The following is a 24,916-nucleotide window of genomic DNA, read 5'->3' on the forward strand; positions in this document are numbered from 1 at the left end:
CTAGATGCAAATTAAAATGTTACTTTTGAAAATTCTTCACTTATTCACAGACCTTTCAGCCATGTATTGCTACTTTAATTTTGAACTAGTTCTGCAGACTGCTATAAGTATGAGGTGAAGTTGTTGGTAGCATAACTGTCTCTCTCTTTCATTTAGAGAAAAATAGCAGATTATGTATGAGAAGCTCATTTCATATTTTGCTTTTTTTGTTGGTTTTCCTTTTCAGTCATTGGCAGTTGCAATTCTGTGGCCCTAAAATGAAACAAAGCAATTCTCCTTCCACAAAAAATGCCACTTGTATTGCATCACACACCAGTGTTTTAGACATGTCCACAGCATGCATGTGCAGTTTTGTCCCATCTTATTTTTAAATGGTTAACTGTGCATACCTCTGGTTCACAATCCTATTCCAAAAATACGTGGGGTTTATCCTTATCATATTGACCAGCTAATGGTAAGAAATAGGCTCAAGTGGTTCAGTGTGGATTAGATTCACCTCTTACGCAATAGGGTACAAGATCCAGGGAGAAGCCAGAGACCTGCCTGGGGAAGAGCTCTGTCCTCTGCAGGCCAGGGAATCCCTTGGCAATGCCCCTTGCCAAGAGTACCTTGCTGAGAGTACCAGGATGCTTCCCACCGACTTCACTGAAAGAATGGTGTACCAGAGAGGCGTTCATTTGTTTACAAAGGCCAGGATAAATAAGGTCTAGAGGTTTCTGATACTTATCTTAAAGCACTCAAAGTTTTAATTAAAGTTTTTGTAACCAGAATTAATTTTTTTTTAAATTTGATTCCTTTAAGCTTACTGGCTCTGGCATACTTGGTAAACAGGACAAGCATCTGCACTTGTTTCTTCCAGATGTAGCTGAACAGATCCAGCCCATAGGAAAAGCACCTTGCCACCTCACCAGAGGGACATTTCACCAGTTTATGGGCTTTTCTGCCATGTTGCAAGGTTGCCTGAGCCTTCTGCTTGTTTTCACCAGTTGTGTTTCCCTCAGCCTCAACATATATGACTTCCCCTTCTCCACCTTTCACTCCTTTCTGCCCACATTCCCAAAAATCAAATACCTTCCCTGTCCCAGACCTGCAGATCAGGTTAGATGGATGTTTTGTTAGACACCATATGTCTGTTCTTGTGTCCTGAATTGTCCTCCTTCTCCTCAGTTGTCCCCATTCACCTTTGGTCACCAAGTTCTTGCACCAGCAAATGTTTTGATCCTTTACTAACAACACTGGGAGATCAGGTATTTGTTAAACAGCTATATCACAGCCCACAGCAAGGAATTTGGATTCCACATATTGGCTTGGGAGTCTGCAGTCAAGGATATACCCCAGTGTAAAACCTTTTTTGGGTGTTATGGCTGCAGTGGCACCACGTAAATTAAATTAATAGCTTATTAACTGTGTTTAGCAGTGAGAAAAAAATTGACCCTAGTTTCTAGGTATTTTATGTAACTTGGGGAATAAAAAATGATTCACAGAATCAATAACTGTTTGGTTTCCTGCTCCCACCACAGACTGCACTCTTGCTAGTAGGGAGCTGGAGGGAGATATCATGTGAAATCATCTGATGTGGCTCTGCAAGCAGTTCTTAGGTTGGACACTGTGAAGAGTATCTTCCTCAAGTCTAAAATCACTGCCTGCTGTTTTTCAGCAGGCTGCATGCAGTTGTACTTTGTGGTACACTTCCTTGGCAGGTATTATCACATCTATTTTGTAGCTAGATAAACCAAGACATTTGTCCAAAATACCTCACAGACAGCTAGGAGAAAGTAGCCCAATATGTGCAGTCCTTCTCTTGAAGCCACATTAGATTTCCGGCAAAACCCTGAGCATTCATAGTGCTTGACTACCCTGTAAGATCTGGGCAGAACGAAGCAGCAAATTCAATTTCATGAACAGAGGAAAATTCATTCCCAGATCCGACATATTATACTAGCCCTCCTGAGCCCTATTCTTCTGTCTGGAAGTGATGTGAGAGCCTTTTGTCTGCTCTCTGCACAGTGACTCATCCCCAGAGCATCATGTCCCTTGTAAAGATAGGTGTTCAAAGCCTACCTGCTCAAAACTTAACCTATAATGCAGTGAGTGCCAGCTGGTGACCAGCTCTTGAGTCTCACTTCAGGTTCCACATCCACACCCCCCCTCAATGTGATGAGACACCAAATATTTGTTCTAATGTTAAACCCTGGCTGAGATTTTAAAATATCTTTAGGTCATACCTATAATTAGGAAAACAATGACTCAGATCCAAAATCGCCTCTTCTCATAGGACTCTGAATATCCAAAGGTGAAATAAAGGGTGGGTTAGATTTGTTATAGGTTGGTGGGGGCTTTTTTTGGTCAACTATTCAGTGTTGCTCTTCATTATTTTTTTTTAATCCTTTTGAAAGCTTTAAAGCCTCCCTGCGTAACCGCCTCTGCTCCATTCACTGCTGAATGGACGGTGCGCTGATCTTTTTCTTGGTGGGTAATGGATTTGGTTTGATTGCTTGACACAGGAACAATAGGGGGATAAACAATTGCATTCGCGCCCCTGCAACTCCCCATCTGTTGAGTGTGTGCGCCTTCAGAGGGAGCTGGGCAGGGACAGATGAACACGCCAGTCGAGCCTGATGTTAATGACATCAGTCATACAAGCAGAACATGTGGCGCAATAAATCAAAAACTAATTGAACTTTTGCTTGATTATGTTGCCGTCCCACCGCCCGTTTCAAACATGGCATGGTTTCCTGGGACAATGCCTCCAGCCCCTCAATGGCTTCGCTGCCCCTGGACAGCAGGAGGCTGCCCTGGGAGGTGACAAGTGATAGCAGCTTCTCTTCACTCATTTCTTTCCTGAAACAGTGACACCTTCCACTCAACCAAAATGCTTCCAGGATTGGGATGTATATTTGACCAATATTTATTATTTCAAAGAAGAAACATTACATGAATATGACAGTGACAGCCCGTGTTTGCTGGCACTTTCCATCTGGGACTGTTGGTGGCAGACATCTATAGAAGGCAGCACTAGTTTTTGTGTTAATTACACACACGTGCTAGTAACGAAGGCTATTCATTAGACTGATATAATTTAATATCATTATTCACACTTGAAAGTGTTTCTGCTACATCAGTTGCTGGAGCCTGCAAGCCAAAATTTTCAAGCTTAGGTGTCCATGGCAGCAGTAAGTCACCAGAAGTTGAGGGGGCTGATTTTCATAGATGGGGAAAGGAACAATTTCTGGTGGGAGCATTAAGGAATGAAAAGCTCTGGCAAGAAGACCCCTTATTGAAGTGCATAAATATGGAATTAGGCCCCAGAACCATCAAGTCATGTAGGACTCCGTCTATGACTGAACCACCCTGCCCTCCCTCTGCAACCACTTAAGTGTAGGGGGCATATAGACCTATACATCTGCTTGACGTGCCCTTCTTTAGTCATCTGCATTTGAAATGTTACACTAAGTGCCCAGGATTCAGGTACTAGTTTATGAACTTAAAAGGTAAAGCACAAAATGCTTTTCTTAATGCACCTAGAATCAGCTCCTCATTATATGGGAGGAGAAAATTTTTACGATAAATGTGTTAAAGTACACAAAGTATTAACCCAACTGATTTTAAAATTCCTTGCAGTACTTCTGTAAATATTTATTTGCCTATACATTGACTACACAGAGCAGACATTAATTATTAGCCATTTATTGCAGAGGATTCTCCAAACTGGTAAAAGGAGATGTAAAATAAAATGCTCCTGAGTAGAGGCTTAAGTAAAAGCTAAATTAAATCTTTGCATTAATAGTATTCATAGAAAGGCAGATGGGGGCAGAAAATGTTGCAATGAAGAATATGGAATGAGATGAGATCACAGCATCAGTCTGTCCTTTGTAGATCTGGACAATGATCACAGAGCCAGATTGGATTAGTGAAACCTATTTACCAGAAGTTCAGAGCAGTTGCATGAAGCTGAAAGGCAGTCAGGAGGGAGAGGTGGAAAATGCACCAGATTTACAGCTGCAGTGACGAAAATTTAGAAGTTTTCACCACTGTGATTTCATCCAAATGTGAGTACATCAAAACTGTAACAACTGCTACGGTGTTGTCTTTTAGATGGATGGGGTGTTTAGCATCAGGGAAATCTCTGAAGGTAGCAGCTCGTCTGTTCTGCTGTGCCGTGCCGTGCTCTGCTTGCAGTCCAGCGCTCGCTGCTTGTTTCTGGAGCTAATCCGTGCAGGTGCCTTGACATTGTGGCTGTGTAAAATCTTTGCACTGGCAAAACTGGGAAATCTGGAATCGGTGTTGGTATACCTATGAGGTAATTGCTAAAGTGACAGCTTGCAACTGTGTGGCTATTCTGTGTAATAGAAAAGAAAATGAAGTTCTGCAAGCAGTTAGCAGCTCAGATGAACTGGGTGAACTGCATGAATGTTGAATTTAAGTCTGCTGGCTCAATAAGTGGAACATTTCCAAAGCCATGCCCTGGAAATGAATGCATGATTAACATTAATTGCTTGTAATGAAGAGTAAGAACCGGACAAAGCCCAGTCTGCATTTGATTGAACAAATTAGTTTAAACTCAATGGCTGCATATTTCAGCAACAAGAAAGCAGGTAAAAGCAGGGAAAACAAATTGTGGGGGCAGATCAAATCTTAACTTGCAAGCTGTGAGCATGAGCTCTCAGCTGCTTAATTTCAGAATATAAGTGGAAATGACAAAGTGAACTGTCACTGTAATTGTTTTTGTTGCCCAAAAGCTGTACTGTACATACAAACATCCTTTTTCAGGCAAATCCAGAAACATCATCTGCAAGGATTCATTCTTCCTTTCCTGCTCCCACTCCCTGCAGAAAATCATGTTTGCAGGGAGAGCCCTGCAGCCCCACTGTTTGCATTGCTGCCATTGTATTCCTGCCCAAGTGGGTCACTTCTGGCTACCTCCGTGATTCACTCTTCTTTCAATGGCTATTCAAGTAATTGCATGTTTGCTGGTGCTGTGACTTCCCTTTCATGCCTTGCCTTTCTTCAGCCCCTGTAAGCCATTTGCCACTCGCTCTGGCAGACGACAGGCAGTGAGTTGGACTGTGGCTCATACGTACTCTGAAAATATGCAAATTTGTTACCGTTAGGCACATTAATGTGTTGTTCCTTGTGCACCAGCCTGGGTACCAATAACAGCACAACAGTACTTGCTTGTAGTAGAAATCTATATAAACTATGCTCCTCACACTCTCCAGTAAAATACATAAAATACCAGAGAGACAAGATAATTCCTTGCATCACTAAACTTCTGCACTTGAGTGTTTTGCTTGTGAGCAGTTAGTTTAGTCTTCACACGATGAAATTCCAGAAGTTGATTGCAACAGCTTCTAAAACAAGTTACAATATATTCCTAGGAAAAAATCCACCTTCATTATGTTTGTCTGGTTTTCATCCCACACTCACCATGGTTTAAAATATAAAACGTGTCCTGCAGAAGAAGGCAGCAGGGATCCCTGAGGATATCACGCCATGGAAAACAGACTGTAATTGAACTGACAGCTTAGCACACTCAAGCTCTATACAGGCAGATAACTTAGTTGTGATGAGTTCAGTGTGGAAGTAGCCTGCCCTGTAATGGGTTGCTTGCAGGGACCCTGGGCAAGATTGGTCACCTCCCATGTTACTGTCCTGTTTCACTATGGGCAGAGCATAGGCCAAAACTTTATTTCTATCCAGTTGGGTCCTAATGCTCAGCGCTTATATCCTCACTGGAGTACCGAGGGGTGGCTTTTAGACAAACCCAAGCTGTCTAGGAAGAGTGACTTTGGTCCCACTGCGAGCTCTGCTTGTATTGGAGCCCTGGAAAGCCTGCTCACTTGTTATTCCTGCCATGAGAGGAGACGAGTTTGGCTGCAGTAACGAGCAGCTTTGGATGACCTCCAGCTGCTTCCACAGCTTCAAAACTCTTTGCAAACATTAATACATAGCAGCGATAAGCACTGCAACTCCTGGAGTTGAATGCATCCCAAAAATGTAAGGGAAAACTCACCTGGAGGGTAAGAGTCACCCATCATCCCATAGCAAAACTTCCTGGCTCTTCAAAGCACTTGGGTTATACATGGAGACTGAATAGGAAACCCTCATTCACGTGCCTTGCCCTCAGGATCAGCCTTTAGAATTGGAGTTAATTCTCTGAATTTGGCAGGTTTTTTCAGGCCTGTTTCTGTCACTGGCCACTAAATCCTATAGCTCCTGTAGCCTGAACACAGAAGAGGGTAATAATTTTAAAGAGCAAAGGGTAAGATACGATGAGAGGGAGAGCTGGAAGTACCACAGAGTATTTCAGGCTAGTTTCTAGTCAAACTAAAACAACAAGTATTTAAACAACCTTCACGTTGTCCAAAAAAAAAACCTTCACCTAAAACCAATCGCTTCAGTCCAGTCAAAAGCTTGGCTTATAGTCCTGGCGTTTTGTGTGTCTAGTGACCAGTGATTCTGTTTTGCCTATGATTTTGGTGTCTTCATGGGTCTAAGAAATTGAGAAACAGACTTTAAGCAGAATGCCCCAAGTTAAAGAATCAAATGGGTCATTTTGAGGATTGAAAAGAAAGTCTAGGCTTAGTGCAAATGTTGTGATTTGGACACCATGCGGTAAAAGTGAAATGATGTCACGAAGGAGTTTGAGCTTATTGAAAAAGTCCCTATCTACATAAAATGCTAGGCCTGTCCAAAGTTAAGGTATATACTAGTCATGTTTGAAGGTGATTGGATGGAAGGAGAAACTAATTTCCTTCTGAAACATTGGCAGGTGGGAGGCCAGATCAAGACTCAGGAAGGAGAAGGACGGTTCCTCCCGGAAGCCTATGGGAGAGATGTAGAAACTTGGGGAAGGCTGTTGCCCTGTGCCCATGGATGTCTGTATTGTATAGATGGAGCATGGTCTCTGAGATGACATTAAAAAGGACTTTCTTTTAGGTTGTTTCAGCTGGAATCCTCCTTAAACCCTTTCTTCTTTCCCCCCTTGCTGCTCCCTGTGCCCCCAGTGTATTCTTGCGGAGGACTTTTAGAGGCATGTGTAACCTCATCTTGTCCACCTCCACTGCACCCTGACCATGTTCCTGTTCTTCTTTTCACAGCATGTAGTCCTGCCAGAAGACGAGCCAAAAGTACGCAGCACATCCTAACAAAGAGTGTAAGAAAAATCTCCCTTTCTCTCCCTCTTTTTTTTTTTTTTTCTTAATTCTAGTTGGCTACACTTATCCTTAAAAATGCCATGGATAAATGGGAAGCAGATCTTTCAGGGCAAAGAAGTGCATCGGTGTCTGATGCAGGGAACGGGGTGGGAAACAGAAGGGGAGTTTCTGTAAAGCTACAGTTTATTTACAGAAGTGCTTTGAAACTTCAAAAAACACGGTCTTGCTGTGCAGAGACAGTCAAAATGAACATAACAGCTTATCAACATGGGTCATCTGAGGGAATCACAGACTCTTGTCCATAAAGCCTTAATAATAGTGCCAGAGGGTCAGGCAGAAATGAAAAACAAACAAATCATATCAATACATATACGCATTAATCAAGGAGCCAGTATCCCATTCCCCGGGGAATCTGGAAGAAAAACACCAAGCAATGGACTGTAACCTTGAATCAAAAAGATGGCTCTGAGAGATCCACAAGAGGATGCTTGTTTCTTGATTCCAGCAGTGGTTGCCTGTCTTTGACTCACCCCCAGTGCACCAGCACAGAGGGCACAGTCAGAGTTCTACCCCCTCCCTGCAGCTGAGGTACCCCCCGCAGATTCAACTAACTGAACGTTTTTCATGCTCTGAGAAAATGTTTTCCAAGTTTGGTCACTTTGACACATGGGCATGAGGTTTCTTGTCTTCAGATACAGTTTTCCCTCCTTTTAGTTTTCTCTAGCACTTTGTTGAATTATTTTACTCCATGGCCTTTCCTTTTTCCATGCCCCTCACCCACTTCCCAGTCCCACCCTCATTTGCCAATAGCCTCCTCTTTTTATTCCTGATTCCCTGATCTCCTCACAACACCACAGGCTCCCCTGATTACCACACTTACCTGTGCACTGGGAAGAACCTCGCCACATTCACTCCCATCTCCTCTCTTGGTTATTAAAGCAGATCACAGGATCCCAATACTTCACAGAATGTCTGTAGTGGTCCCCAGAATGCCTGTTGTGTTTGGGTAGAAAATATATATGTGTGCATTTTCTCAAATTGTGAAAAATCTTTTTTTTTATCCCGTAACTCAGGCTGAGGTTTCAAAATGACTCTTCATTCCAAATGAAGATGAAAATCAGAGCGCCAGAGTGTTACTCAAAATAAGCCATTTTGAAATACCCCTTTTTTATTTGTTATGCCTTTGGTATATTTTGTTTTCCATGTAATATAAAAATATAATAATAAATATAATAGCAGAAAAGTCCAAATCAAAAGTGAACTGTACTGACTTCATAAAACAGAATGCACAGATAATTTCTGATTTTTTTTGACAAAACAGATACTTTTCCAACAAATTCTAACCAGAATTTTCTCATAAAACTATTCAGCTGAAAAAATTTCAGCTAACTCTCATTGAAATCTAGGGCAACTGTATGTCTGTTATCAAGTTCTGGATCTCAGCAGATAGATAGTTGTTGTTTCTGCTAAATGGGAGCCTCTAATATTTAGTTTGGATTGGATTAGCTGCTGTAGCAGCACTATACTCATAAAGGCCTAAGAAAATCTGATAAGAAAGTCCCTGGTTTGTTGCTGTATTTTTAGAGGATTTTTGTTTTCCTTTGGGGCTTTCCTGACCCCAATTAGAGATGTCCTTTGATTGGCCCTTAGTCATGATGCAGGCAGCATCATATTAGCAGTGGGAGCACCGAGCCTGAGGAATGGTCTGCAGCTCCAGCTAAGAAAACAAGCAAGGCTCTCAAACCAAAGCAACTGGCACAGTCAACTCTTAGACTTGTGCATTCCCCTTCTTCAGTATGATGCAGCTGCTTACAGCTCATGCACAAGCATTCAAATAAATTTCATGTACTGGAATATACGTGCCTGTGAGGAAGTTGTGATTGCCAATTTCTAGACCCACAGAGAAGTAGCAGAATGATTACTTATTTTTCACTTTTACCTCTGCACCTGCAGTCAGTGCTGTAGAAATGCCTCAGCTAACATGAAATCTTCTGCTCTGGTGATTGCAGTGGATGCGCAACTTTAATCCTCAACAAGGGCAAAAATAGCAAGCAATGTGGACATCTGCCAGACCTTTTTTTTTGCGGCAGAAATACTCAAGCAGTGTAACATTAAGTGATTTAACATTCAAATGACTGACCTTGGGGGTAACTTCCATCACATTCGAGAACCCATCCCAAAAGCACAATCATGACTGGAAGGGTGAGAGAAAGGGGGAAACACCTTTTTTTTTAATTGACTGCTTCACCAATATGCTTTATTTACAGTTCCTATTGCCCTATAAAGATTTCTTTCCAGTGATACTAGACCTTCCCTTCTCTTCCCTTGTTCTTCTAGCCCCAAAATCCTTTGGGTAGAACTGTCTTGACACCAGTACTTGACTACTTTGCAGAAAAATGGCAAATCCCTCTGTGCATTAAAAATTAGATCAGCATTAGACCATCAAAAAGAGCTTAACTCTACAAATCTGGCATTTCCTCCACTAACAAGCACTTCATTGTTCAGCTTCTAGGCTTCAAAGTTTTATCCAAAGCCAGATGTTTAATTGTCACCTTTTGTAATTGTTTGTTTGTTTGGCAGTGGGATTTTGGGTCCAGGAGCAGGGTTGTAGGAATAGCCTCTCTGCTGCTCTGCAACCCTACTGTGTCCTCCATGCCCCACACTTAACACAGCTAATTACAACAGCGGGTGTGCCAGGCCTCAGTGCTCTCATGTGCACAGTAAAGTCCACAAAAAAGAGACTTTGCTGAGCTCTGAATTCAGACTCAGCATCCTGCAGACTGAGCCGGTCAAGGGACTTACTTACAGGTTCTAAAACCAGTAGTTTTTAGAGAGCAGTTTACTAATTCTGTATAGTTTGCCTGACTCTGCCATTCATACAGATTAAAATTTCCTGGTATGTCTAGAAAAGAAAAGTGACTTCCAGCTGATGCTTGTACCTCACCCTAGGTACCCTAGAGAAATGTCAGCTCCAGTTTAGATCAAAACTGCACTACAGCAGGTTTAGTTTCCTGACCTAGATAAGTCTTTACATATTACAGTAATGAGTGAGGTAGTCAAGCTCATGGTGAAATCTTGAATTAGGAGATAAGAAACTCCAAAAGTGTACTACAGCCAAACGTTGCAAATGAAGATATTAATTGAAGATGTGCTATAGAGATTGTGCTGTTGTCTCCAGCTGTAATGGAAAATGATATTGCAACTTATTTATACAGATTCTTCTGCTTGGAGGCGTTTTGGCATTACTGATATGACATGTAACAAGGACTCTTGAAAACACAGACAACATGCCTAAATAATTCCTGCTATGAATGAAGTTAAAAATCGTGCTTCCTTTCCCCAAACTATATTTCATCCTTTGCAACACATAGGCAGATTGTTAAATTTCAAGTCATTGGTGGTTTGCACTGATCAAATAAGCCACTTTCAGGATTAGAGACGACTACAGCCAGCATCCTACTTACCAAAAATGTTCTCCCCATGACCATGCAAAAAACACAACCTCAGGTGTCTCAGTAGAAGAGGGTTGCAGACATTTGCTGTCAAACACCAAAGAAGACTGAGTGTGACCAAGAGTACTGCACATCTTTCCAGAGATGGTGGGAAAGGTGAGCTTTGTAGTGTTCCTTGAAAGCTGGAAGAGCTCGGTTCACGCAAGGCAGATACAAGGGCTGTCATGAGAGACCCCTGCCAGACACAGCCTTGTTGTATTCGTAATGAAGACAGGTGTCTCCACCGACATCACTGTGGTGATGGGGGGAGATGCCTCTGGTAGGCAGCTTGCAAGGGTCGGGTGGTCAGGGCATGTATGGACACAGGAGCCTGCAGCCTGCAAAGAGCTGCGGCAGAGGGATGGAGAGGTCCTGGAACTGGTCCAGGGGCAGCTGGGAAAGAGCCAACGCCAACTGTTTAAGCAGCAACAGGCAGCCTCTCACCACCAGCATCATCCTCGTTTCTGAATCATTGGAGCAATGCTGAGGCTAGGCTCAGTCTGGCAGCACCAGATTCATGGTCAGTAGAGCTGGGGCCCAGCTGCAGCCTCCTTTAGCACATGCTTGTCTTCAAGGACACCAGTAGTTCCTTTCACTTAACACTGGGCATGTCCTTAAGTAGCTTAATGGAGCAGGGGCTGTGTTGGGCTGCATGCCAAAATCCACAGAACTAAGAGAAAACCCCTCTTAGGTCTTGGATTAGGCTTTGGTTGCCTCACCAGCCCTTTCCAGCAGTATTTTTGCCTGCTGTTGGCCAGTTTCTGCTCTTTCTCCTGCTGGTCAGTAGGATCTAGGTTATGTAGCCTTCTCCAGATTCCTGAGGGTACATAAAGTCAAAAGAGTAAAAAGCGGTCAGGTTGGGGTTTTTCCTTTTGCCTGTTTTGGAAAACATTGGTTTACATGTGGTTTTATATCTGTGTAAAAATTCACTTACAAAGAATGCTGCAGATTAATGGCAAACTGAATTAAATCTTACTTAAAGGGACAATTTTGCATGAGAGGACATTCTTGAATGTGGTCTTGCTTTTATCTTGAGTGTATGTTAGAAGGCAGAGCAATAGATGGAATTAAAGTTTTTTCTATGCCAATAGCAGGCCATTCAGTTGCTGGTCTCAGTCTTGAGACAAAATAACTGTATTTATATATAAAACATGTAGATGACAACTATTAGTCATCAGTTAAATGCAAGTAACTGCTTTTCTCCTGGTCTTCCAACATAAGAAGAACATAAGTAAGTCTAATAAGAAACAGTTTGAATAGTTGCCATGTGTCTTGTTTCCTTGCTGGTTTGGGTCTTCTCCCTGTTTAACTGGTTCTCTGTATGACAGTAGCAAGTGTTCAGGAAAGAATGGAAAAAAAATGTAAGTATGAAACAGTCTTTCCCTGCTGTTGTGACTTTAATCTTCTTGAGAAAATTGTTTCTGGGCCATCCTGGGTAATAGTCCTGATCGATCCACCTGCTTAGAGCCTATGACTGTTTTTTTAAGCTCACATTAGCTCTGGCCTCCCCAGTTACCTGTGGCAGCACAATGAGTGCCATGGCTTAGTCATGATCAGTGTAGAAAAGAACTTGATTTTGTTCATGCTCATTTTCAGAGACTGTGTCTGAGATACAGGAGGCCTAATGTTCAAAGATGCAGCTCTCAGTGAGTTTTGTTTGTGCAAGCTAATGTTTGTGAAAATTAACCTCTAGGAGCACAATTATTCAACGCCTTGTATCCTCTGTAGTCATTTAGCAGATATAAAATATGTCCAAAAGACAGGAGAGACCATGAAGAAACAGCATTCGTAATCCACACTGCATAAGTTTAATGATTGCCCAAGATATGATGCAGTAAGAAATTGAATTTGAGCTGTCTCAGAGGCATATCCTATGCAGTAGGCCTTGAAAAGGACCACATTTCAGTCTCCTGAGGAGAATACAGAAAGGTGCAACTAAGTAGTTGGGTCCCAGAGATACCCCACATGATTTTCCCATACCTTTATACATTTCATGTACAGAAGCAGGAGCCAAACAAAACAAACCCCACAAATCCCACATTCCCCACTCAACAAAATCCCCTTTGGATGACAGTAAAGCAGTGGGAAGAGCAAGTGCTATGCAGTTCCTCCAATGACGTTGACAGACCACCTAATCTCCATGGCCAGGTGTAACAATGGGATGGTTTTGCCTCTTCCCTGTAGGTGGTAGCCATATCCGATCGCCGGTCCCACAGGACAGAGAAGCTGCAGCCCCACCAGGGTGACCTCCTCCATGTGCTGTGCAGGGAAGATGAGGTGCAGGGCTTGGGCCATCTGCAGAGTGGGCAGCAGGGACCCTGCCCCTCCAAAGACACTGCTGCCCGGCACGGTAAGACCAGAGAAGTGGCTTTATTCCTCTGTGGCTTCAGAACATTTTTAGATATTGCAGTCTTCCAGTTTGCAGTGAAGCAGGCACTTGCACTTTGTTATGTACCTGAAGGATACTTCCATGCTTAAAATGTCCAGTGGAATTAATGAGATAGTGACCGTGGCATTGCACAGCTCTCGCTTTATTCAGAGTCATAAACTCACTTTATTCAGTCATAAACGCTCCCTTTCCAAAGGCTGACAATACTTTAGAGATGATAGATTGTGAATTACTGAGTTTGCCTGAGTCATCTTATTAGACAAGATCCCTGTTCAGTTGCTTAGAACTTGCTAGAACATAATTATTTGAGATGAAATTCTAGATTCTGGATGTCAGCCACAGAGCTGATTTTGTTTTTTCAACTAAAACTTGTTCAGCATGTTTGTGAGAACCCATGAAGGAAAAACAGTTTGTCAATGCAAAACCAAGGAAATGAGAAAACATAAATAGACTGGTCATTCAGCTCCTTCGATGCTGGTGTGTTATGTTTGGAAGGTCAAAGCTGGAACAGGGCCATGCAGTTTGGCAAGAGTGGTCTTTTAATCAAAACTTCATCTTTTGCTCTCCTTTGAAAAAACACCCAGATGCAGTCAACTCATAAGCCTTTGAAAAATCCTATATGGCATGTGTTGGGTAGAGACATTGAACATTTAGCTGTTAAAAGATGCTAAATCTGTAAAGCAGATACTACCATGAAGGTGCATGTTCTTCACACAACTGGTCTTCAACCTCACTGCTCATAAGCCATCCCATTAGGAACACAGACCAGACAAGAGGGGAACTGGGAAGGAAGAAAGTGATCTTGGAACTGTAGGGAAAAGATCTCAGACCGGGACCAGAGCCAAGAAATGGCTGAACAAAGATCTGGGCTTCAGGGTTGGAGCAGGGAGAGTCAGAGAAGTGGCTGGGTCCAGCTGTGGGGTAGCGGGTGGCAGAGAGCCAGGGGGGGAGAAAGGAGGGACTGCTGGTCTCTGCTGCTAGGAGCCACAAGAGGTAAAGGATGACAGATGCGAACAGGAGAAAAGATGTAGGAATCCAAAAAGAAGAGAAGAAGAAGGGGGAAACAGTTCTCGTAGCAGGAGAAAGGGAGGCAACTGCGCAAAGAAACTGGGATGATGAAAGGGAAAGAGGGATAAGCTAAGGGTTGTGGTTTAAACCCAGCCGGCAGCCAAACACCATGCAGCCACTTGCTTACCCTCCCCAACCCTCAGGAAATGGAGGAAAGAGTTGGAGGGATAAAGGTAAGGAGACTCGTAGGTTGAGGTAAAAATAATTTAATAATTGAAATAAAATAAAATCAAAATAAGAATTATAATCGTAATAACAGAAAATACAATCAGGAAATGCACAATGATTGCTCACCACCCACTGACCAATGCCCAGCCCATTCCCAGCTAGTGATCCCAAAGGAGAGAGAATACTGAAATCACCATCCCGAAAACCTGAGTGTAGCTTCCCAATCAACACTTATCTATATACTGATCATGATGTTGTATGATATGGAATAGTCCATTGGCCAGTTTGGATCCATTGTTTTGGCTCTGCTCCCCCCCAGCTTCTTGTGTACCTGCACACTAGCAAGGAATGAGTTGAAAAGTCCTTGATTTCTTAGCAACAACTAAAAACATCAGTGTATTAGCAACATTCTTCTCATACCAAATCCCTTACTGAATCCAAAACACATCACTATTCTAGCTACTAAGAAGGAAGGAAGGGAAAAAAACCAATTAGCTCTACCCCAGTCGAAACCAGGACACTAAGCTTAAATTAGAACAAAAAATAAAGCAAAAAGGACTGACTAAGGAATGGAAGGAGGGAGAGAGACAAATAGGACAGGACAAACTCACCAGGAGCGTCTGGACAAGACAAGCGAGCTACTGTATGGCTGCCTAAGCTTGTGCAGCATGTCGAGGTTGTTTGTCAGATCCCTTGTTCCCCCCAGCACAGAAGGTGCTCAGGGACCATGGCAGGGCATCTCCTGCAATCACTCCCTAAGGTCTGTCCATCACTGCCACCAGCTTCCTCAGTGATGCTCAGCACCTCACACAGCCGATGTATCCCCCTTTTCTGGGTGCCTGCCTCACGCTTCTGACTGCGACACCCAGGAGTGCTCAGTTTCTGCTGCCAGTAAAAACTGTGCTGACTATGAAGTGCTACGTCCGCCTCAAAGCCTCTGAAAAGCTGGATCCCAGAAACTTCTGATCTTAAACTCAGCACCTACCTCTGTTTCCCTGGCATAACTCCTAGTCCTCCAGGAGGTGATGAAGCTGGGTTTTTAAAACATTTGTGCAGATGATGACCACAGTGATCAGCAATATAGAAGAGCCCATGAAAATATTAATAGTTCCGTCCTCAGAGGATTCACTGGTGGGGAAAGTAAGTATAGGACTGTGCACTGAGAAACAAAAGCTAAGGATGAACAACTGCTTTCTGAGTGAACACTGTCTATATGAGTGAAGCAGAAAGTCTGTGGCAAAATGGTTTCTGGTCACAAATTAGAGACTGAATCTCAATGTCTAGATCCTTGTGGGGGATGAAATAACTTTGATCCAATTATGGTGTTTCATAACTTTTGTGTGCCTGACTTTACAGATTTAACATTTTAAGAGAAGGAAAGTAGAAGTGTTTGCAAATATTTGTATGAAAATAAAAACAGCTCTCTGTTAAGATGTGCTGCAGTTTCCAGTTTCAATATGCGCTGTGCTAATAATACCTACACAGAGAACAGAGTGATATGAGAGAGTCCAGAAAGGTTTCTCCAGCTGTTTCTTAACAGATGGAGAGCCAGCATGTGATATGAAGTGAGGTATATATATGGATATGTATCATCTATTTTCATTAATCTCTGTACAAATGTGACCTCCACATAAATTTCACCCTTCAAAAACATCCTTCAACTTTCTTACTGGAAAGAGTTGTGTCTGTAGAGCTTTCCATGCTTGCTCCATAGATAAATACTGTTGGATATTAAAGAGACTTCAGATCTGGTAAAGCACAGCTTGTAATCTGGGTAATAGAGTGAAAAGTTCAATTTCAAGAGTAGTGAAAAATGTGTAAACAAGAGCGTAGATGAGACTATCAGCACACTTACTGCTAGCATTGGAAACCCTACACAAGTATCAAAGCATAAAGACGGTCCATTCCAGTGTGCGGGAAGGCAAGTAAGTGTAGCGGGAAGCCACAACAAGAAACTCCTGACTTGCACTCAAAGCTGTGTTTTGCTTCACAGGATTGATAGATTAAAAAAAAAAAATTGCTCTTATTCTCCAGAAAAAAGTACTCTGTTTTGTACCAAGTTTTTGTACCAGCACTCATCTTGGAAAGACAGAATAACAGATGTGGAGTAACCTTTGTCCCAGGCTTAGGCATCTATAGCATGTTCTGGAAGTAGAATTCACACCGCACCTAGACACCACTGAACCTGAAGCCATGAAGACTTACTTTTGCTTAGATATTTTGCTAAAAGTTTGCCAGAACATTTTCTGTATCTAATAAGAAGAGGGACAGGCTGAAGGGAAGGATCAGACAGTATAAGAGCAAAACAAAAAAAAAGAAAAAAAAAAAAAAAGAAAAAATATGGACATTAGCTGAAGCACTCATACCTGGAGCCACTTGCTGAATACTGTTAGTACCTAATATGCAAGATGAGAGGAGGTGATTGAATTAAACTTTGATGTGAGGGATACAGTTAGGTACCTAATGGAATTATGGGATGGGGTGGGGTGGGAGGACTGGGAAGAAAGAGGCTAGTTAATATATTTATCATGGTCAAATATTGTCCCTAGAAGGAGAAAACAGTTCTGACTGTGAACTCATGCTGAAGACAGCACTATAAGCAGCACCTTGGTTATTTCTGATGTTTGCTGCATTATTTATATTCCATTGGTCACAGCAGTTGTGGACCATATTGTATCCTCTGCCTTGGTGAATCCTGGTACTTCTGTAGATCCTTGCACTTTGCTTACCTGAATACCCTTTTAAAAAAAGAGCAGACAACCGAAGATGGCCAGAAACAGAAAGAAAGAGGGGGAAAAAAAAAAAGAAAGAAAGATATCCACATTCTCAAAGCCAAATGGAAGGATTTGGCTCCATGAGAAAAAGTCTGGAATTCCTTGCTCATTTATTTCCTCGGCACAACTAGCAGGAATGTCAGTGAGTATTTATCTGTGGACAAGTTATCAGCTGAGTGTTCACTTGTAACTGAAAGGTAACCTCCAGGTTTAAGGACAGCAGAGAGAGGTGCCACTCAGCCACAGTCAGACAGAAAGGTTAAAATCCCTCCCTGTGATGGGGTAGATGTAGCACACACATCGATGCCCAGGTAAGAATAACCCCCAGGGCAATCCCGAAAAGAGAATGACCTCCTAGGCAGGACAAACCTGGCAGCGGCAGCTCCAAGATGCACAAAAACTGTGTTACCCAACCTCTGCTGAGGAGCAGCAGATGGGACCGCTCTTTGTATATACATACACATAAGTGTTTGCAGAGAGGAAGGGTTCCCACTTAGTTTGGCCTGCTAAGGACAGTTATCATCTCATTTGAAAAGTCTTGGAGCAAGCAGTTGAGTGATTTTCCACAATAACTTAACCAATTCCAAAATCATTTATTTTGACATCACAATAGATGATCATAATAAAGAAACTTCTGCACTTTTGGCTATAATCAAATCTAGTGGGACTATAACATGAATCTGAGCTCTGTTCATATCCAGGTTTAACTGCATGGAAGGATGCTTTTAATACAAGATGTGCCAGTGGGATATTTACCCATAATGCCATGTTTCTTATGCTTTACAGTGGGAATTACCAAACAAGAGTCATCGAAGTCCTATAATCACCTGTCGGATGGAAAAGCTTTGGTAAGTAAATACAGCAAGACCAACTATCACTATCTGATGCATCTTAAAACCCAGTACCTGTCAGCATGTCCCACATTAACAGCATGTCAGTCTGTCGCAATACGTGCAGATTTCAGTCTTTGTTAAGGCTTTGAGAAAATTATTTATGCCAGAGGCTCCTTAGGTGGAAGCCGAGACTGGCATAGGACATCTGCCCCTCAGGAAACCAGGAAGGGTTGTGGGATGGAAATGGGCGTGCTCCAGTTCTGGATACTCAGCCACCTGCAAGAGCTGGGAGGAATTAGCCTCTTGTTTCTCAGAGAATTTCACAAATTGGAAAAAAATTAATTTCTAAAGTGGAACAAGCATCAAATAATTCATATTCGCCAGAATGCCAACCTGATATGATAATCGGATCAGTCAAAAATGTCAGTAAAGAGTTGATGGGAAAATCATCATAAAAAACCCAAAATTTTGTTCTGTAATGGACAGACAAAATGTTTTGGTTAAAAATTACTCAGCTTTACTAAAACATTTTCACTCCCTTCTTTTTCTTACCAAAATACAACTTTCAAAGTCCCTACATTTTATAAAAACTAGATTTTCAAACAGAAATTAGTCCCTTGAAAAGTTTCTGACCAATACCAGACAATGCTATAGAAACTTTACGGCTTAAAATGCTCTTTCAGATGGCTACAATATACTTGTTAGCTGGCAGCTGGGCTACACTCAAGAAAAATGACTGTACATTATTGAAGGTTGGTCAGAATTAGTGGTATTCAGTGTAATGAAACTAATTGCACCTATCAATAATTAACCCGGTTAATTTCAAAGGGTGCTTGCAAAACATCTGCAAGTCATGGGATACTTGCAGAGCGTATCTAAATGTATCCAGTCTCAGAATAATCCCAGGGGAAACAGCCTGAGACAGCTTAAGACGAGTTATAGTAGTGTCAATAATATGAAGAAATTTTTCAGTATTGCCAGTAAAATCAGTAAGCGTGTTTATTGCCTTAACTGATGAGAGCACATCACAATTTTTGACATTTTCTTCCATTTCTGGGCAACCCACACTTTAGCTTACCATCCTGGAGGATATGCCAGTCTCAGTGGCCTGTTTATGGGAAAATGTGATTCAGTTCTGGCAGGCAATTTATGATCAAGTAAGACAAGGATGTCAACGATTAGGCGCTTGTGGGGCATGAACCAGGGCCCCCCACACCACAGGGCAGCACCCAGCAAAATGAGGAAACATTTCTGAATGCTTAGGAAACAGCAGTGGCTGGGAGAGCTGCTCCCCAGCCAGCGGTGGAGGTGGCTTGTGAAGAGCTGCAAGAGGCAGGCTGCTCAATCTGCACAAAACCTCGCTTCCTTAGGAAGATAGACATAAAAACTAGGGAATAAAAGGTTCTGTAAGCCTCCCTCCTTTGATGGGAGGTGTAATTCTTGCGCATGCAAGCACTGTGCTGAGCTCAGTGAGACTGTTCATGTGAGCAGTCAGTATTTGTGTGGGTAAGAGTTGGGCAGTCAGGTCCTTAGCCAGCTAGCTTTCTCTTGTTAAGAGATCTACAGTATTTATCTATTTTCCTAAAAGAGCCTCTTTCCTCAGACAAACCTGGGGTCCCTGCTTATCAGTAGCGTTTCCTAATGTCATGCTTTTTCGTTCCGCAGTTCCCACCATCGCCAGTTGCCCATATCCCAGTGAAAGCGACGGCTGTCACAGACTCCACTGCAGGCAATGGCACTCCTACAGACCTGTAAGTCCCTTCCCAACCCTCCAGCCAAGCCTGGGGGGCTGCGTGCAGGGTGCTGCCGGGCAGGGAAGGGGATGGGGCATCTCCACCACAGGTCACCCTCTCACCAGAAACACAAAGAAGTGTTCAGCTGCAGGTCTTCTCTGAATCGCAGCTGTAAAACCTCAGTGGTTTACAGTAAAGCCATGCTGCTTGCTTCCCAAAGGCAGGGAGAGATTGGCTAAAGGACATGCTGATTATATCGTCAGCCATGGCTGTTTATACAGCTGCCCCGGTACCAGTTACAACTCTGTTTCATCACTAGAAAAAAACTGTCTAAATTCAAAATTTAAGTATTTTCACCCTACAAAGTCTATAATATTTGCCCTAATGCAGCTTAGAAAATGTAATTCAATATTTTTTAAAAAAGCTTTATTGTCTTTAACTGTAATTAAGGACCAGCTTGACTATAGTACAAATGCACTCATCAGTACACAGTTAACCCAGACATGGGTCCAGGTGATATTTGAGATGCTGCCATTGCCACCTGAGGGACAGTGACAAGCTTGTTGTCACAGTGTCCTTGCACTCCATACACAGAGACCTAAAACTCCCTCAGCCGGTGTAAGTCAGAGTAGGCCCCTCGGCCAGGTGGAGCTCACCCCGCCTGGGCACTGCCACATTGTCCCCAGGGCTTTGGTGGGAGGGCCCAGCTCTGTCCCTGGGCCATATACCAGCTTTTTCTCTGGTGACAAACACTACAGACGATACCCCTAGTAACAGTCCCACTTGTAGCCCATCCCCTCGTGTGAGTGTTCACCTTGATATCAAGTGAACGAGGGGCTCCGAGGGGAGCCGGGGCAGCAGGGAGGGGGCAGATGTGGTGTCCAAGGCCACTGCCCCACACAGCCCCTGCTCACCCCAGACTCACCGATCCCAAGGACTGGCCAGGTGCAAACATACCTTGGCAGACAGGCAGCCCTTGGTTTTCAGCAGCTGGTCATCATAAGCAGGGAAGAAAAGTCACAGAGATGAATGCTTCATCCATCTGTGCTTTATTTGCTAGTCATGGGCAGAGCTGGAGGAAGACGGCAGAGTACGACCTGACCCTGCCACCAGCAGCAGAAGCTTCCCTGCCACTGACGGGAGGCAACTTGTGTGGAACACCCAGCCTCCTGAGGAAGATGTGGATGAAGCACAAGAAGAAGTCAGAGTACCTGGGGGCAACAAACAGTGCCTTTGAGGCAGACTGATAAGACTCAGCATCACTTGGAAAGACAGAAGGTCCATTAGCCAGGACAAGGTGCTCTGAGATCAACAAGGGAACAGACACAGCACAGCTCATCCAGGAAACAAATATCCTTTTTATTACTTGATGCCATTGCCTCAGAGCAGTGTGAGAAGGGCTGACTAGGGTAAAAATGGTGAACATAATGCAACTCACTGGCCTTTCTTTGTTGCAGTATACTAAAATCCCAAGTATCCCCCTAGATTTACATCTTGGCTCAATGATGCTGAAACTACCACTGGCTCATTCATCATTTTACATGTCCTGTCTGAATCAGCTCAGACTTGCAACAAGAAAAGCCTACCAAGCAGTTTATATATTCCTGCAAGGTAACAGATCGATTACAGCGTGACATTAAATCCTGGGGGTCTGCTCGTTGTATACCACTGCTTGTCCTCTTCCCCCTCTCATATCAAGAAATTACCACACCTTACAACATGCTTGGTTGAATGACATACGCTAAACATCTTTTTTCTTCAATTTTGATGCTTAGAGACAGGAGTAAAAGATGCAAAAATTTTAAAAGAATAGGTCAGAACTGAGCAAGTTTGCAAACACACATTTACCAAAATTTGCTATGTGACAAGTGATTGGTGTTTCAAAGTGTCCTGCCAGATCAAACTGTGAGCAACTGGATAACCTCAGGAGATACTCTCTTCCATAGAACCTGCTTATACATTAAGCGGCAGTCAGCAACTTACTGTGTGCCTGTGTGGTACAGGATATTTCACTAAGTGCACAAAATACTAGGAGGAAAGAAAATACCTAAATAGTGCAACTAGGTGACTGAACATGAGACACTTGCATATGGGAGACCCATGCCTATGATAGATGTATTTAATGGAATTTGATCAAAAAAATTTTCTCAAAATTTTCTTCAATTTAGAAATTGCTGGTCATGTGGTCATGGGCCCTTGGGTTTTCCTCTCAAAAAAAAAAAAAAAAAGAAAGTTTTACAAAAAAGGTTTCACCAGTGTTACAGACAGTATTCTATTAGTCATGAACACTACTTGCCTCATATGAGTGCTCCTCTGGTTGTTATAAAAGAATTTGGTTTGCCTAAATACAGAAATTTAAATATGTCAGGGAAGGTTTAGACTGGATATTAGGAAGCATTTCTTTACAGAACGGGTTGTTAGGCGTTGGAATGGACTGCCCAGGGAGGTGGTGGAGTCCCCATGCCTGGAGGTGTTTAAGAGTAGAGTCGTCATAGCACTGAGGGATATGGTGTAGTTGGGAACTGTCAATGTTAGGTTAATGGTTGGACTAGGTGATCTTCAAGGTCTTTTCCAACCTTGATGATTCTGTGAAATATAAAATTGGGGGAAGCGTATCTCCTGTTGCTCATAGTAATAACGATCTTCTCTAATCTAACTGCCAGTGTTCCAAAGCATAAATAAAAAATAAATGTCTTACTCTATAACAGAATCAGAGGAAAGAAGCTCCCATCTGAAACTTCCTTGCCCGCAGCCAGTGTAGTGGAATGTACTGAGGTATTGTCATACACAGTGCCACAGTACCAAGGTGAGGAGGCTCCAGAGCTGAGAACCCACAAAAGGTCTGAACCATACATCAGCAGTGTTAGCAGCACTTACAGCTCCTCGCCCTCCTACTACAACCACCTGGGCAACTTCTGCCCTTGGGGTACCTACTGACTTCATCCACTGCTTGTGTTAAGATCGTCTGCAACCTGGACTTAGAAAAAAGCATATTCTGAATTTCTCTTACAGTGCAGGACAGAGGGCATCTTGGATTGCAACCTGCAGAGCTGCAGGCTGGGGCAGTTATCCCCAGTCAGGGGTCACCAGCTCAGAGGCAGCAGGGTACCCACCTGGATGGGAGGGAAAGGCTGCAAAACAGCCAGGTCCTCTGGCTTTGGTGTGAGCAGGGTGGAACAGCACACAGGAAAGGTTTGCAGCTTGACAACCTGAGCAACCAAAGTCCGTGGGGTGGGAAAGCAACTGGAACAGCCTGATAGCTGTACTGAGCAAAAGTCCCCAGTGGCTCCAAGGAGGGCTGCAGGGACACCTATGTGAGGCTGGGCGTGCTGGAGAAGGCAGTAGGATGGGGAAGAAAAAGGTACTACGGCTTTTCATACAGCCAGAGCCAACTCAGTCCAGAGTCTGCCAAGGAGGGGAAAGGCACTAGCCCTTCATAAAATTTTTCTGTCAGCCCTTGTGTTCATCTGTCCATCACTGCTTCAGTCACAGGCTTCTCCTTCAGAGGTGCTCAACAACTCACAGAGGACAGCCTTGCAGCTAGAAGTCACACAGACTGTCCTCCTTACCAAAGGCAAAAGTCCTTCTCTGGCCCAGCAGTGTGAAAGAGGAATGATTTGCTCTCCTGCTTTTCTTTCTTCCTCCTGAGAAAGGAGGAGAAGATAGCTTCTTGTTAACCATGAAGGGCCCCAGCTGCTGGCAAGACAAGGAGAAGAGGAGATGGCAGTCCAGTATTGACCATGTGTGACCAGTCACAGCATGCAGGAGCAATGTCGATGCCCAGTGAAGGCTGAACACCTGAACAGCACCAGGGCAGTTTTCTCACAGGGGTCCACCCCACCTTTAAATTAGCGCCTGACACATTGCCCCTGTGTAGTAGTCTGGACACTGTTACCCTGCCAACATCAGGTCCTCCATGACTGAACCAAGCTGGAACCATGGCCAAGATTTTCCTGAAACATCTTTTACAAATATCACCAACCACACAACAATCCCCTCCCCAGCCCATAGAAATCCTGCCAGAAGCCTTGGCTTTGTAGGCACACACTATTTTTACACATATAGGTAAACCTAGTACATTCAGTAGGACTACTTTCTTGCACAGCAACGCATACACTCAAGGAGTAGGGAGAATAGTAATCACCAGTTCCCTTTTTTGGTCTCATTCCCTAAGCAAAGCAAAAGTAAGGAAGATGGACAGACACTGGGAAAAGTCCATTTGCTGAATTTGGGATAATTAAGACAGTGAGCTTTTGTGGTACCTGCCCTCGTAGCTATCATGAGCCATAGAACACCCAACACACAGTCCAGCACAGCAAGAGTTTTGCCTGTTGAGAAAGCTGTACCGTAGTATTTCGTTTGTTAATTAATAGCATTAAGCAGTATGAGGATGGAGGTGAAGAGATGATTAATGTTTCTACCTAATAATTTCTGTATCTCGAAATGTGTATTTATGTTTTTCTTATTTATTTAATTTATAATTTGGATCTACAAAAGAAGGAGATATTTACAAGCATATTTAATTTCTCTGTATTCCAGTAACTGCTGTGGAGATTTCTTGTATTGTAGTAGATACTTATTTTATTGATTCAAATAAAATATGTCTTATTCATTAAAAAAAAAAAAAAAAGTAGTCAGTAGCATATGGTAACATGTGGGTCTCCGTGACTTAAAAGCTTTTGGGAAGCATTTAGTGGAAAGTAAAGGCAGAGTTTATAGTACTGAAGAACATGAACACCTGATAGCAAAAAACCCAAATTTTGCTCCCCTCAGGGAGAGCCCAGAAGTGTATGTTTGTGAGCAGCTCCAATATTTTACGGATGGTAGAATCATTGTTTGTTATCAGATACTCAGAGAAAAGTCCTGGCACTACCAGCAGTTAGACATTAGGTACACATTTACACACCTAACCTCGAGCATATTACGGACACGATGTTTAGCCTCACTGCGGCCCTGGGAAGTAAGCAGTGTCACCTCCCTCCCATCAAATAAGAACACCGAGACAGAGACTCCTCGGGGGTAGTTAAGGCTCTGGTAGAGAGTAAAACCAAGTGTTCCCCATCTTTAGTCCTACCAGATGACAGCGAAGTCACTTAACTTACCTCAAACACAACACTGTCTTTGGAGATCCTGTGCTGAACCACAGCCCAACCCAAGGTGGGTTGCACAGGGATGCAGGAGCCCAGGCTAGGGGACCTGACTCAGGACTGCAAGGGGAAAGACTTTAAGATACAAGGAAAGAAAACGTATGGTGTTGGCATCCTTCACCAACCCGGACTTCGGAAAGCCCATCCTTTAGAGGA

General features: G+C 43.1%; 1 protein-coding gene across 1 annotated transcript; it reads left to right on the forward strand.

Annotated features, from left to right (window-relative positions):
- The first annotated feature begins 3,982 nt into the window (after positions 1–3,982).
- Positions 3,983–24,237, forward strand: VXN (vexin). Its single transcript, XM_074893828.1, has 6 exons — positions 3,983–4,049; positions 7,101–7,156; positions 12,833–12,998; positions 17,834–17,895; positions 19,546–19,631; positions 20,674–24,237. The coding sequence occupies exons 1-6, from the start codon at positions 3,983–3,985 to the stop codon at positions 20,858–20,860; spliced, it is 624 nt and encodes a 207-aa protein (XP_074749929.1). The 3' UTR covers positions 20,861–24,237.
- The last annotated feature ends 679 nt before the right edge of the window (positions 24,238–24,916 follow it).

Source organism: Strix uralensis, chromosome 1 (genome assembly GCF_047716275.1).
Source record: "Strix uralensis isolate ZFMK-TIS-50842 chromosome 1, bStrUra1, whole genome shotgun sequence".
Classification (NCBI taxonomy): Eukaryota; Metazoa; Chordata; class Aves; order Strigiformes; family Strigidae; genus Strix; species Strix uralensis.